General features: G+C 59.4%; 1 protein-coding gene across 10 annotated transcripts in view; it reads right to left on the bottom strand.

Moving 5' to 3' along the window:
• Window positions 1-214: 214 nt before the first annotated feature.
• Window positions 215-15,464, bottom strand: part of CLEC16A (C-type lectin domain containing 16A) — a 203,511-nt gene continuing 188,261 nt past the window's right edge. For 3 of the 10 annotated variants that reach the window (XM_030301383.2, XM_030301384.2, XM_030301385.2), the window contains 2 exons: window positions 13,630-13,791; window positions 215-3,910 (listed from right to left, as the gene is read on the bottom strand). In XM_030301383.2, coding sequence (XP_030157243.1) covers window positions 3,570-3,910; window positions 13,630-13,791 — 503 coding nt within the window. In that variant the 3' untranslated portion in view covers window positions 215-3,569. The other 7 variants (XR_003965688.2, XM_030301388.2, XM_030301387.2 and 4 more) reach the window with 6 other exon arrangements.

Genomic DNA, 15,464 nt, shown 5'->3' with positions numbered 1-15,464 from the left:
CTCATTGGGCCCGGCTGGGCCCGGAGCACCGCCTGAATGCGGCCAGCTCCCTCTCGGGAACCGGGGAATACCTGGCCAGGGTGGGGGCGGGGAGGGGGCCCAGCTGCCACACCCCACCACGCAGCCGCAACGGGCCAAGGGGGTCAGGCCGCAGAGAACCTTCCCCCTTTGCGGGGTCACGGCCTCGCCACCGCAGCACCACGGAGCAGCCACGTTCTTGGTAACTTTTTCTGTTTTATTGCCAAGTTCAAATTTACCAGGAAGTTCCAGTTTTCATTTCCACCCTCGTGTTGGGAGCCCACAAAGCATGAGTCACGCTGGCGGCAGCAGGTTCTTCCCTGGAACGGTCCCTTGGCCCAGAAGCGGGAGGTTTCTCAACCCCTGCTCCGCCTTGGGCCGAGAATTATTTACATATTTTCACCTCAGAGGAACATAAGGAACCCTGATAGTTTATGCCCAACGTCAACATGACTACATTAAATATTTCTTATTTATTGCATCTAGAAAAGATGAGAATCCGTTCACCCCGTGCCTTTATTTCTAACAGTGCGTCGTGAGACTTTAGGGAAATCTAGTGTATGTCTTTAACGAGGGCTGTCCCTTCACTCCCGCCTGGGGGCCTTGCTAATTCAGGTGTTTGGGTGGGGGGCTGCCCTCTGCAGAGAGTGGGGCGGGGTGGGGGGGGCAGACAGGCCAGAGGGAGGAGAAGGGAGCAAAGGCCTGCAGTGAGGCAGGCCGCGTCCCGGCCCCTCATCTGCCCCGCATTCCTGTTGTGGCTTTGGGGCTGGTCCTGGGGAGCCCCTGGCCTCACCCCATCCGACCCTCAGGGAGAGGTGCCCTGGCTCGCTCGGGCCCTTAAGCTGGAAGGACGTATGCTTCTCTCCACAGCAACTTTCACAGCTGAGGTTTGGGGGTTTAGGCGGCGAGCCCTGCCCCTGGCTTGGCAAACTCACTGGGCCCAATGGACCTGAGGCAGGTGGGCCTGGCCCCTCTCTCTGTAGGGACACGGAGATTGTAGGCTGGGTGGGCTTGCCGAGGAGTCCAGAAGGTTTGTGGTCCCCACTCCTGCTCTGCCAGGATTCCCCGCTCTGCCTCCCTCTGCCCGACCCTGGGGTCCAAGTGCCCTCTGCCTGGGCTGGCCTGCCTGGGAGCACCCCGCTCTTAGGCTTGCGGGGTGCTCCTGAAGACGCGGCCATGCCCAATGCCGCCAGGATGGTCAAGACCCAGCCCTCTGATGGTCCTTCATCAGAGCCAACCTCCCCTGGACCCCAGACCTCCTCGCACAAAGCTGTATGCCGCCCCCTCACCAGCAAGGTGCCTGGGAGCCCCTGCTTAAAGGAAGTCCCCACCCCACACCTACAGGGGTCCCACCGAGGTCGCAGGACCCACACCACAAGCCCACCTTTGGGAGAGGCCTGCCCTTGGCAATCGACACCCTTGCTCAGCTGCTTCTGGAGCCTGGGCTGTGTTCCCGTCTCCCGGCCCCGGCAATGCTGCCGCAGGGCCCCCGAGACATGCTGTGCTCCCATCTCTCCTCCAGGGCTCGGTGGCCACAAAGCCACTTGGAGCCATGGGATTTCTGGTAGCAGGCTGGCGGTCCCAGGGCAGGGGGCGGGGGACCTGCATGGGCTTGTTCTTCCCAATAATGCCCCCGGGCTGGGAAGTTACTCGCCTTCTACTTCTGCCCCACAGCCCCTGCCAAACCAGGGAGTCAGCTTGCTCTTACGTCCCAGCAAAATATCACATAGAACACAGGACTGCTGACATGCCCTTTCTCCTCCCCGACCCCTTCCATCCCTTCTGCCTTTCCTTCCTGGGTGGGGGGAGGGGGGGCCCTGCTGATGGGTCATGGCTTGTCCCTCCTCCTGGGGCCCCCAGAATTTCTGTCTGAATGGCCTCCTTTTCCGACCTGGGTCTCTTCCCTGTTGAAGCGGGGTGGGCACACCCACCCAGAGGGCTTCTGATGATGGACAGCCCCGTCCCCACGGGCACCGTGCCCCTCCTCTGCGGGACCACCATGTGTCCTTCAGGAGGAGGAGACCTGGCCTCGGCAGGCCCTTCTACACCAGCAGGATGAGGGAAGCCAGGGAGACCCGCGGTCCTTGAATAGGTAGACTGTGAGGGCTCAGAGCACCTCCTGAGGCCGCCCAACACCCGGGCCCATGTGTGCTGGGACTCCCGGGGCACAGAGGAGGAAAGTCTGGAGGGTCTCAGCGCTGACCGGAGAGAGGTGAGGGTTGCATGGCTGCACCTGGCCAAGTAGGCGCTTTCTCAGATACGTCGGGGAACCGGCCTGCACGCGTCCAGCTCAAATGGAGAAGCCACTGGGTGGGGGTGGGGGGTGGGGTTCATCTTTAAAAATAAGCTTTTGTTTCTGCAGCGGCAGCCGGGAGGAAGGGCGGTGGACCGGAGTTCCCTGGACAGCTTCTCGAACTGGGGCGCGACCCCGCAGCAGGCGTCTCCCCACACTCCCTCCTGGGCGAACACACATGGTGGGGACACGGGCCACGCACAGGACAGCTTCCGTGGCCTTTCCTTTCCATCCCGGCCACACGGCCGGAGTCTGCACGGTCCCAAGCGGTTCTTTCTAGACAGAGAGAGACGGCAAGATCTGAAGGTGGAGCTGGGCAGCAGCCCTGACTGGTTTCGGTCCGGAGAGACGAAGGATGGGTCCTGAGTGGGGAGCTGGCCGCACCGGCCCCTTTCCCGGGCAGGCGTTTCGGGAAACGCAAGGCCCCGTGGCTACCACGCCTGAGAAACCTCTGGCCCTCTCAGCTCCGTGTGTACCTGAGAATACGTGGGGTCTCCTTTACTGTTGTTGAAAAAATAATCTAAACTTTCCAGGAAGGTCCTTGAAATCATTCCACAGGCTTGCGGAGTTAGCGAGTCATAGAGAAATAAGAAAACGGAGAAAGCCAGACTGAGAACTTTAGAACAAAACGCTGGGAAGTTCAAGGGAAGACGAAAATGAAATCTTAACAGTAACATCACATGTCTAACATGACGCCAAACCTCAGGGTTGAGGATTTTTTTTTTTTTTGGACTTTTTTTTTTTTTTTTTTAAATACACGCTTTTTAAATAAATGCTTTTCATCTGCTGCTGAAAGCGGAAATAAATATCCCAAGGAGATGCTTATCCAAGTTTGTTTCTCTACAAATTCCTACCCAAAGTGACTTGGTCCGCTTCTTCTGTGCACACTGGGCATGGTGGCCAAGGAGCTTCCAGACCGGAGCGGCCGGCTGATGACGAGAGGGTGCGGGGGTCCTGCCACCCCAGGGTCACCAGGTTCAGAGACCAGGAGGCCAACCTCCTCCCGTCCCCTGGGTTCACTGGGGTGTCTCCACCGGGTCCAGCTTGCTCTCCCAAGAGGCGCAAAGTGAAACAGGAATTCAAAATGAAGCAAAGGAGCACAGGAATGGGTGCAGAGATGGTTCCGGGGCCGCGGGGACCGGGGTGCTCCTGATGTGTCTCTGGGTCAGCAGTACTGGGTCCCTACCGGCGGGGCCACACACACACACACACACACACACACACACACACACACACGGGGAGGCCACTCGGCGCCCGCTCAGTGCTCAGCGGGGCCCGCTGGCTCCTCGCCTGGGGTCGCCGTGCCCGCTGCGGGCGTCACAGGTGGCGGGGGGATGCCGGGGAGGGTGCGGAGGCTGTGGGAGTCGACAGGAGGGACAAGGGTCAGCGACTCCACGCTCAGTGTGTCGGCAGTGTCCTCACAGAGCAGGGAGATGGTGGGCTGCCGGGCGGGGATGAGGCTGGGGGACAGGTTGGCTGTCTCCACGTCTGTGCTCCTCGCCAGGCTCTTGCCGGGCCGGGCGTCTGCTTCTGTTTCGCTGACGATCACCAGCTGGCTGGGAAGTTTAGGCTGAGGCTGTTCCGTAGTGACGGGGTCGTCTGGGCGGGGGCGGGGGAGAGAGAACAGGGGTACTGAGTTCCGAGATACCCTGCTCACGCGGGCACCCTCTGTCCCGTCCTGAACAAAGGCCCGGGGAAAGCCGGGTGGGAGACGGTGGTGTGGGGGGAACGGCTTGTCTCCACTTCCTCCGTCTGGGGACACAGGAGCTGGAAGCTCCAGTCTGACCTAGGCCTGGGGAGAAATCTGTCGGGGCCCAGGATTCCTCTGACTTGTGAGGTGAGAGAAAAATTAGGGGCTCGTGCAGAATCGATGAGTGGATTATAGAGCCGGGAAACGGCCCAGGCAGGATCTCCGTCAGGGAGAGTCTTGGAGCCCCTGCCTGACGATGAATACGTGTTCGGGGAGGAGATGGGCTTGAATGTGCTTATCACTTCAGGCCATTTCCGGAGCTTACACCTGGTGACGTTTACCCAAGAGGGGACTCGCTGCAGTATTTAAAAAAAAAAAAAAAAAAGGAATTCTCTAGAACTTTTCAGCTTGCAAAACCAAACCAAAACCTCAGACTGCTCCTTCTCGAAGAGAGCTGAGTTAGCAGTCAGAAAGGGGCTGTTACTGCCCCGGGGGCCACTCCTACCCTAACTGTCTCTATAGGGGTCACGGAGAGAGACCAGGCAGGAGGAGGGCAGGGGAGGCTCCGCCCAGCAGTTATTTTTGGAGTGGCAATTTCTTTGTTTTTGGTGCTTTTCAAAATCATTGATTAGATTACAAACAAACGGTCGCTTTGCTTTCCAATGACGAGTGTGCCTGGACGGGAACGGTGGTGGCTGGGGCTGGGCTGGGGGCTCACAGCGGAAAACACCTTCCCGGCTTCCGGGAGTGTCGGCAAGAAAGCTGTGGGCATCTCGCCTGGAAAGCAAACATCGCATTTGTACAGATCTCGGGGTCAACAAGCCATCAGCAGAAGATGCTGATGGCAGGGTGCTGAGCCCTGAGGCCCTCTGGGCCCTGGGAAGGATGCTCGACACAGTTTGTTCAATGGGATTCCAGTTTTTTGGTTTTGTTTTTTTTTTAAGGCAAGCCAAAACAAAACAGAACTGCAAACTGAACATACAGCAAAAGAATGGGAAAACCAAGAGCAAAATAAAACCGAAGGGCGTATAGAATGGGATGCAGGAGGGAAGGAGGCTCCCCATCGTGGAGAGAAAGCACAAGCAACAGACTGAGTGTCCCAAAGAATACGGAGAATTCGTTTCCCCAAGGCTCCTGGGCAAGACAAGCTCTCAAAGATCCCTGTTTATTCCTTCCTAAAGCCTTTTGGTTTTCTTTCCTTTTATTGTTATTATTATTATTATTTTGATTTTTTCTTTTAAGAGAAATAAGGCCCAGAGAAAACCACCGCATAGGGCTTTGGGTCTGTCCTTGCTCTGTGCTGGGTCACAGAGGTGGCTGTGAGCACCAGTGGAAAACGTGATTCAGGGTGCGAGCTGAGCCCAGAAATGCTGAGTCAACACTCCACGCGCATTCTGGTTTCTCCGAATCTCCGTGAATTTGCTCCATTTGGCCAGGACCCTTGTGGCATGGGCCGCCTGCCTGCGAGGCGCAGGCTCCTGGGTGCTGGTCAGAGCCTACGGTTCCCTTCCGGGGGCTCACCTGCTCTGGCAGGCTTCCACCACGCTTCCAGAAGCGGGGAGCAGGACTACGGGCCCATGTCCGGATCCACATGTGAGCTTAGCTGCTGACAAGGCAGTTAAGAGAGGACTAATTCTCCAAATGGCACTTTTGTGCCGTCTGGAGACTGGGCTGTGGAGTATTTCCTTCACTCTTCTCCCAACTTCTATGTAAGAGTCTGCATTTGCATGCAGATATTCAAAAAAGCTGGCAAATCTCTTTCCCTGATCCCTAGCGGGGTTTTTGGTGATGAGAATAATCAAGGATACGGGAAATTGCCACCACATGTATTAAAAAACCAACCGACCAACTAACAATACAATAGCACACACACAAAATTGGTTTCTTCAAGAAAAGAACCAACAGTTTTATTAAGAGGGTCGGGTTTTTTTTCTCTTAAAAATAGCCTTTTTCAATTTTTTATGGGAAAAAATAACCTTTTGCCCATCACCCACAACACTTTTTTTTTTTTTAAACTAGGAACTGTTTTCTGAATGTGATCTACAAATATATCCATTCAAGGGGGATGAAAAATGAGAACTTTCTCACCAGGGAAAAATTACCCCTCGGGGACCTATTTTCTCGCCCAGTGCTGGGCTGTGAAGGTTACTGCTGAACTCTTGCTTTTGCTGGCCTGCTGGTTTTCAGCTCGAAGGCCACAAGTAGGGGCCTGGCCCTGAAAATGAAAGATTCGGAGAACATTCTGGTTTCCTGGCCAGGAGCCGGGGAGAAGCGTGGAGGCCTGAGCAGAAGCCCTGGACGTCCAGGTTTCCGTGAGAGACGCTGGGCCTCCCACGGCTCTGCCCTTAGCTGACACCAAGGCAGCGGGTCCCCACGTCCCTGGCCAACACCCTCAGAAGCTGATCCCCGGCTCCGGGGCAGGGGCTCAGCTGGCCCTTGTCAAGTGACAGTTTCCAGGAAATCTTTGGGGTTGTGTGCTCAGGCTGGGAGAGTTGGGGGGGGGGGGTTGTGCAGCAGAGCATAGCAGGCCGAGGGCAGAGCTCAGAGAAAGCAGCTTTTAAATGCAAAAGAAGGCAAAAGGCCCCTGGCTGGCAAGCACCACGGCCAAGCAGGAGGTGCGTGTGGGAAACCCTGAAAGAAACTTTGGGAAGGTGGGAGAGGGAGCAGCCGAGGACCCCAGGGAGCAAGCAGCATCGGCAGCTACCTGGAGGACTGTGTGTAAGAAGCGGGGACAAGGGAGTCACCACCCATCAGTGCTCCCAAAGGAGCTGCTTTGGCCTCTGGCTGAGGCTGGACTGAATCTACTGCTGAGCTTTGAGCAAAGCTGTGGGGGGAGCCGGGGGGTGGAGTGGGACACGGGGAGGTAAAAAAGGAAAAGAAAAAAGAAACTAATTGAATTCTTGGTCGCTTTTTGCAAATTCTACTGCTCGACCTTGGTGGCCAAATCCAGGGGGCCCTGTGACAACTGGGCTGGAGAACCCCCACAAGCTGGGCGGTCCCAGAGAAGGACAGTGTTTCCAGGCTGTCGGGGCTCGAGGGAGGGTCGGAGGGCGGGGGGTTCGGTCCTCAGCGGAGGCGAGGCCGGAAGGAGAAGGGAAGCCGGGGCAATGGCCGCTTGGAGGGGGGCTCACAGCCCTGGTCCCCAGAGGCCCGGCGAGGCCGCGGGCCGCGCAGGCTAACGGGCGAGACCTGCCTGAATTGCCTGCGAGAGCTGCCGTGAGCGCTGCCGTTCGAAGCACTAAACCCAGTGGCCGCCGTGACTGTCGGCCTCCGACAGGCTGAACACTCGCCGGCGTCCTTTCCTGCCACTCCTGACTAGAGGGAAACACAGCGACAGGTCACAGACAGCCTTTAACAACGGGACAGAGAAAGGGCGCACGGAGAGGGGCGCAGAGCAGCGGCGGACGCCAGGCGTGGACGAGCGCGCGAGGGGAGCGTGGCAGGGTCCCAGCGGGTGCCCACGACAGCTGGGGGGGGGGGTGCGGTGCCCGAACGGGCGAAGCCCCCAGCTCCGCCCCACCAGGACGAGGTGCTGTCGGGACGGCCGGGGACCCGACCGTTTGCCCGCACGTGGGGCTCAGTCGAGGATAAAGACGGTGAAGGTTCAGTCCCGCTGGAAAGGAAAGGCTTGGGGTCATCTGTGACACGGGGCGTCGGGGAGGAAACCTCCAGGGACAGAAGAACAGAACTGCCTGTCAGCACCCCACGCGAACCAGCAGTTGGGACGAAAGCCCTGCGTCCCCAGGACAGTGTGAAGAAGGGCGTGTGGTTGGGGGACGGGAGCCGAGCCGGCTAATGAAACAAGCAGATTTCTGGGCCCAACTGATGAGGCCAGTGGTCCCTGCCGTCACCACACTAAAGCCAGCGGTGCAGCTCCTCACGCTCTGGGGAAGAGCCCTGGACGGGCGAGGCGCTCCCGGACCCTCCCCGGCCGCGGGGCTCCACTCTCCAGAAGACACGCGGCTGGTCTGAACCTTTGGAAACCTGAGACGGAGCCTCAGCAGGAGGGCCCGAGACCAAGGTGCCGAGAGGCCGGGGGCGGGTTGCAATCGGCTGCAACAAAAATGTTAGGAGCATCTCCTCGGGAAGGAAGGAGCCATATCTGTGACTCGCACTTGGGATTAGAGCAGAGCTGAAAATTAATGCCGCTATGTGACTATACCTAATGCCACTGCGCTATGGGCTTAACAACGGTTAACATGGTTAACACTTTCTGGTATGTACATTCACCGTAGTAAGAAGAAACATCGTGGAGAAGATTGGGGAGAAAAGATCACACGCGTGGCTCAGGCGATCTGTCCTTAAAGTCCTGCCTGACTGGTAACCGGGCTTGGTGACACACAGGTCTTGGGCTGTGTGGCCCCCACTGGGCCCAGATGGGACCTGGTGAAGGCCATGTGTTCAGACAGCCCAGGGAGCAGGGGAGGATCAGGAGGCCAGGGCCCCGCCCCTGCCAGGTGGCGACAATCGGTCTCCAGGGGCCCACCCCTTCCTTCTTCCTATAAAACCCCAGAGAAAAGTCAAAGTGCGCCATAACTCCAGGGGCCTGGCCGACGGACGACGGACAGAGCAGGCTGGCCTTTACCCTGACTTCGTTTTGTAAGAGACGGTCTTTCCTCCTCAAAGCCGCTCACCCAGGACGTGTGTGAAACACAACCGAGCTGGCCACAGAGCTCTTGTCGGAGGAGTGTTCTTACCAGAGCCCCACACAGAGCGGAGGTGTGCCAGCGTGTGTGTGAGCGACTGTGCACGGGAGTGTGTGAGTTGTGCATTCACCTGTGTGTGCGCGTGCGTGCGAGGGACCGCTGTAACCCGGGAGGTATTTCTGAAGTATTCCTACTCGCCCTTCCTCTGGTTCCAAATGGGGTCTCTGTCCTCTTTCCTGCTGTATGTTCTCTGCAATTTCAGCTTCTCAAATGAAGTGTTTAAGAAAAGAACCCCTGCTAATTCCATCCCTGTAATTTTCTCACTGGGGAACAAGCTGAGGCCTATCAAGCCGGCTGCACTGGACGAGTGGGTGATGAGACGCCAGGTTCTGGATGCTTCTGCGGCCCAGGGCACCACCTCTCCTCAGGAAGGCTCAGGGGTCTGCCTGCACGTCAACTCACACATCAGGCGTTAGAACTGGACAATAATTCTCTGGGCACGGCCTTGACAGGGAAAAGAGAACGAAAACTAAATACCCTTGCTGCCATTTCCTTCCGGTTGGTTTCTCCAGTTACCAGGAAACACACTTGTGGCCTTTCCTTCCACTGGGGGTGTCTCTTGGCCCTGATGAGAGCCCCAGCCCCTTCGAAAGAGCCACTCACAAGCATCCACACTCTATTTCTGGCATGTGAGGGAGACTCAGAAGCAGGTGCTCCCAGCACAGAGGGCAAACCAGGGTCCAGGCGGGTCCCTTCTCCCTGTGGCGAGGGGCCCTCGGCCAGCACTGGGCCACAGGCCTCAGCCCTCACGGGCACGTGGGCTGTCCCTCAAAAAGAGACTATATCTGGAAAGACAGAATTTATAGTTAGACCCCAGGGAGAGAAGAAAAGCAATCTTCTTGTCTCATGCCAGATGCTGGGCTTAGCCTGGGTGGGCCTGTGTGAGTCCCAAAGGCCACCACCTCCTCACAGACCCCGTCCCATGAACCCCTCAGCCTCCGGCTTCCTTTTCCAATGCCCGGTCATCTGACAGAACCTGGCCTCCCCCACACGTCCTACCCTCTATCCCCAGGGCCTGCGCACAGCAGGGACTCCACAAAAGCCTGTCCGGTGAGAAAACGTTAATCGGGGGATGGGGTCTCTAGGCCGGCACAGAGAAGTCCCAAGAGAGACTGGGCCTGAGGGCCACTCCTGGGGGCACCCTAGTGAGATCAGCTCTGACATCCACAGAAGCTGAGTCAGTCAGACTCAAGACCCCCTGGGAAGCTGAGAGAATCTGTGTTTGGGACAAACAAGGACCTCTTGCAAACCCAGACAGAAAATTTCAGGTCCCCCGGGCCGGACAGAGGGTGGAGGTGGAAAACAACCCAGTATCAAGAGGGTTCCACGCCCTCATTTGGGGATGAACCCATGTGGGCTGGCAGAGGAGATGTGACCATCTGCAGTCTACTGCTGATTCGGGGGGGACTGCCAGGCTTCCCCCCCGACGGGGGCCACCCAGCCCAGCCTTGCTGACTGCGGCTGCACAGTTACCAGGGTCCTGTGGGCCGTGGCTTTTCCTTTGGGTTCTAGAGCAACCACGCACACTGGAAGGAGACAGGCATGTACTTCACGGGCTGCCCCCAACCGACATCCGAACCCAGGTCTCTGGAGCGCCACACGGAGGCACCGGAGACAGATTCAGGAGCTGCGTGGATATTCTGCTGGGCTCTCTCGGAAGGCGGGACATGGGTTCTGGACTCGCCCAGGCTGGAGCTCACGTGTGGGATCCTCCACTTGCGGGCTGCACCGTGGTGGCCGAGCTCTGGGATCTTTCTGAGCCCCCGGGGTTTTCAGCTGCACAGTGTGAGGGGCAGGGTGGCAGGTCTCAACGAGGGGGCATCTGTCAAGTGTTTACGAGCACAGTGCTTGGCCCGTGGGGGGTCAGGGGGCTCGTTGGGGAGGTAGAGCCACCGGGGCCTATGGGCAGGTCCACACCGCGTACCAAGTACACACCGAAAAGGCCGTGTAGGGAGTTCCCAAGCCACAGCGACTGCTAAGACAGTGGGAAGGTCACCCCTGGCTTTCAGGGACATTCTTGGATCATTCTGGGTTTCAAAACCACAGAGACATGGAAAACTGGGCCTGTCTTGTCCCCTGATGGATGGCGTCTCTCGTATGCTTCCCCAACCGAACACCTGACCGTACGCAGTGTGGCTTCCAGAGCAGAGGCCACTGGAGTTAATTCCGGCCGTGAAGGGCCTAGCAGCTGCACCGGGAACTTCCTGGACTCACAGGCTCTGGAAATACAGGGGGAGGAATGCTTCTGATTCCACACTGTGTCCTCAAAAACCACTTGGAGGACAAGTGGCCCCTTGACTGGCCTGCAGCTGTTGTCTGCTGTCTAGGCCGGGTGGGCTGTCGGGGGAGGCCCTGGCCCATCCTGGTGCCCGGCCAGCCCTCCAGGGACGCTGCCTGGGGCCGACTGTGGCCGGGCCCCGTGGGCGGGGAGTCTGGTGCAGAGGCAGCACAGGGCCGGCCTTTGCCGGTCAGGAGCCCGAACGCTGAGGCCCCGCTCCGGGCCGACATCAAACCAGGAAACTGGCCGAAAAGCACCCGTCCCGACCAAACCTGCCTCCCTTCCACCCTCCGCTTCCTGTTCCGCACGGCCTGGTAAGATGCCAGGCAGACGCTGGAACCATCTGCGTCGGCCTGCCCTTATGAGGAACACGGAACCCTTATGTGCTGCTCTCTGCCTGGACCCAGGAGGCTGAAGTCCGGCCTGGAAGTCTGTCACGGAGAAACTAACGGACTCCTGGAGCCGGGGCCCTGTGGCGGGGAGGAGCTCGCGGGTTCTGACGCTGTTTCTAGGCATCGAGAGCTGGGTCCTCAGTTAAGAGCGAAGTACAAGACGCCTGACAGGCGGGCCCTTCGTCGGGGGGTGAGTTATTTCAGCGTCTGCAGACATATAGGCAGGCTGGGCCGCAGGCTTTTACTGTCAGGCAAGCATAAAAAATGGGGACTCGTGCACTTGCCTTGGCAGGCCTGCGGGGACGCCCCGAACGGGGGCAGACACCCAGGAGAGCCTGACCGTCACGTATCGACTGGAACTGCCTCGCTACCTGACAGCCAGGCTGACAGCCGCTGCGTTTGTCAGATGAGAAGACCTGTCATTGGCACCGTGCAGGGGGTGGTGGGGGTGGGGACGGAGGGGCTGAGGGAGGCCAAGAGAGAAGAAACTCGCATTCTGGGGACCCTGAACCTCCGGGGGGAAGGCACAGAGCGGAGCCCCAGGGGGCCACGCTCAGGTGAACGCCTAAACAGAGGCCCGACTTTGATGATTTGGGTCTTTGCCGGTTTCAGTTTTAGACTAAGAAGCACACGGCTCGTTTGTTTGGCTGTTGTCTGTGCTTCCCGAGAATGAAAGCAAGGGATACGTAGCTCCGCCAGGAAGAGACCTCACGTGTGTCTGGACGCACACAACACGGACACGGCAACGTGCACATGCAGGCAGCACGTGGGCGCACACACAAGCACACGAACACACAGCCCTGGTCCCCAGAGCCGGTTCGAGACCAGGCTTCGGAGGGAGGGGGCGGGCCGTTCTGGGCTTCTGGAGAAAGCTCCGTCTGGACGTCCCGCCACGGGCCTGGGAATGGCAGCCACGCATGCAGCCAAGCTCGGATCAGGCTCAGAAGGAGCTCGGACAAGGCGGCTGCCTCCCTAGAGCTGGGGCGGGGGCGGGGCGGGGCGGGGGGGAGGCGTGGAGCAGGTGCCGAGTGGAAGGGGGTCTAAGTGAGGTGGCTTGAGGGTGACCCCGCTGCCTGGGCCTCGTGAATGTCAATTGCAGATGGACGTAATGGATGCTCGAGGGAGGAGGGGGGCTGCAGGCAGGACGCTGAGATGCCCTGGGCCACAGGCGCGGAGATCGGGCTGGGTTAACCCTTTGCTGGGGGATGGAGAGGCTGAAGATTCCGGAGAAGAGTGGGCACCGAAGGAGATCTTGGGCTCTGGTGCTGAGGGGACGACATCCAGGGGCCCTTAATTTCCTGGTACCACAGGGGCAGGTGGCTTTTATCAAGCCCCATCCATCCACGACCTAACTAGAGTTTGGTCAGGCGCCCCTGAAACGTGATAGGCGAGGAATGTGGACGGGACCTTGAAGGAACAGCGAAGCACGAGGAGGGTCCCCAAATGAGGGTACAGACCAGAGTCACTGGGGGCTGCCCAAATCAGAGACGCCCGGGGCCCTCCAGACCCACAGAGTTGTGCTGCTGGGGTGGGAAGCCTCATGCACCATCAAGGCCACCACCAGCAACCGCCCCCCCGCCCTCCGTGCCCTGCTCCTCTGGCTGCGTGGTGGGGCCACGATGTTCAGGAAAAAAGCCTGGGGCCCTCCTCCTGGGATCTCACACAGCACGGTGAGGCGCTCGCGTGACCCACTCACACGTCTCACCGCGGACGCCCCATTCGCGGGGTCTGCCCGTGCTATGTCTGCACCTGTACGAGGTCCAGGAAGGCGAGATGTGCCTCCGGCACATGCTGACGGACTCTCGAGAGGTGGGCCCTGGGCACAGACGATTAGACTGCACCATTTACAGAGGAGACTGGTACGGTATGAAGGCAAGAAAAAATTAGCAGGGACGCAATTCTTCCGCCAGTTGGAAACGATCTCGTTGGGGAGACCCCTCCTCGTGGGGGTGACAACGGGGCGCATTCAGACTCGGCCGCTCGCCATCTGTCCCCTCCAGCTGTGCGGTCAGGCGAGGGGGGTCAGCGGGGGGGGGGGGGGCAGCCTGCACAAGGAATGACTCCTTCCCTGCCGGGAGCTAAACCAGTCGGCCTGTGGGCCACGCCCCATCAGAACGAACCCAGAACCCGGAGCGGCAGTGTCCCCAGACACGGAGGCGAGGAGGAGCTGGGGGTCAGCAGTCTTGACACTGAGGGATCACAGAGTTCCCGAGGCACCGCCCCTCCCCCACCCCACATCACGCGGGCAATACCTGCCGGGCTCTGGATGGCGGAAGGGGTGGACGACAAGCTGGCGCCTCCAGAGTCACAGTGGCTGGTGCTCCCACTGCCGCTGGGGCTCCCGCTGGCAGACGGCGGTGGCGAGGACAGGGACGGCGAGCTGTGCTGGTTTATGCACTGGGCCACGGCAAAGCCTGCAAGACAGGCGGGGAGGTGACCAAGCAGGAAGAAACACGCTGGCCCGGCAGGAGGGGCGCCGTGCTCCCCAACTGCGTGTGAGACCCCCTGGGGCAAGCCCGCACCTCAAAAGTGGGGCCGGGAGCCTTAAGGCAAAACCAACCCAACCCGGCGCCCTGAAAGTCTGGGTCCGCTCCCCAGAGTGAGCTGACCTCTCTGTTCACACCTGGACACGCTTCAGAGCTGTTTCAAGGAGGAGGGTGCAGCTGGCCGTAGAGCTGAGGGCCGCGAGCCATAAATCTGAGCGCTTGACGCTGGCTCAGCCACGGGCTGGCTGTGCCCTTGAAGGGGACGCGCAGCCTTGGGGCTTCAGAGGCATCGTGGTGAAGTCCGCGCAGGGACGCGAGACACCCTGAGAGCAAAGTCTTGGGGCCCTTGCGAACGCCCCCGAGTTCTGTCCAAGGCAGGCCACTGGGCGGGAGGGGGAGGAGCCCCCCGGACTCTCCCTGTCCCAGATTTTGCCCCGCTCTGGAGGCTCTGGTGAAAGGTGCCCGTACGCGGGGCTCCACCCCGCCCTTGGAGCGGCTCTGGGTTGAGAGACGGGGACCGCACGTTTGTGAGGCCCGCGAGCGCCACGCTTCGGAGACACTCAGAGCTCTACTTACCACGCGGACGCGGAAGCACACGCGGCCAGCACCACCCCCGACTGCGGGCTGGGGGTATCATGACCAGGTTCTTGTCACCGCACTGCAGTGGGGGTACAGCGGGGCACGGGGCATGCGGGGAGAGCAGAGTGTTCTTTATGGCGAGAGGAGCCCCTTTTACAGGGATGTGTGCTTTCTGTCTGCAGACCGTGGCTTCTGCCATTTTCACAGTCTGCTTTTCTCAAGGCCCGTAGCTTCTGATTTTACTCACTAAACGCACGAAGTTCCCATGGAACAAAGGCCTTGCTGACGAGCCCAGGGGACTACGTGGACCATGGTGGCTCCTGCTTCAGCCCCCACGAGCTGGGCAGGACCCTGGTCAAGCTGCTTCTGCCCCGTAATTCAGAAGCGGCACCAAATCGGAATGGGAATTGGGGGGCAAGTCCTCCTAGGTGAGAGGGGGGACCCCAACCTCCTGGCCAACCACGTCCAAGCTCTCCACTCCGTAAGCATGCCCGCCCCAGCCAGCCCCAAATCTCATTCGCGCCACCTGCACTGGCTGAACTTCATAGTGCCTGGCTCCTGCTGACACTTCTTCCAGAAGGTTCTCTAGGCCCTGACCTCACCTTTCTCAGAACTCAAGAAGGCGGCAGGGGGGTCAAGCAGCAGTCAGCAAATTACAGCCCACTGTTTTGTAAATAAAGTTCACCTGGAGCACAGCCACGGTTCCTTGCTTGCATACTTAGTCTGTGGTGGCTTTCGAGCTACACTGGCCACACGGAGTAGGGGCCACATGGCCTGCAAAGCCTGAAATATTTTACTCTCTGGCCCTTGACCGAAGCAGCACACGGAGCCTGGACTCTGGTGCCAGGAAAGCTTGGGTTCTACCCCCGATCCGATCTGCTCACTTACCAGCCCACGGGGCGAGTAACCGTACTGTCCTGAGCCCCTTCCCTTCACCCACCGGTGGGCAAACATGGGCCTGGCTGGGGTGGGGTGGGGGTGGGGGGTGGGAACCTGCTGCTTCGTCCCCGCTTAGGACTAGG

Source organism: Lynx canadensis, chromosome E3, assembly GCF_007474595.2.
Source record: "Lynx canadensis isolate LIC74 chromosome E3, mLynCan4.pri.v2, whole genome shotgun sequence".
In the NCBI taxonomy this organism is placed as follows: Eukaryota; Metazoa; Chordata; class Mammalia; order Carnivora; family Felidae; genus Lynx; species Lynx canadensis.
This window is presented reverse-complemented; position numbering and strand designations above follow the sequence as displayed.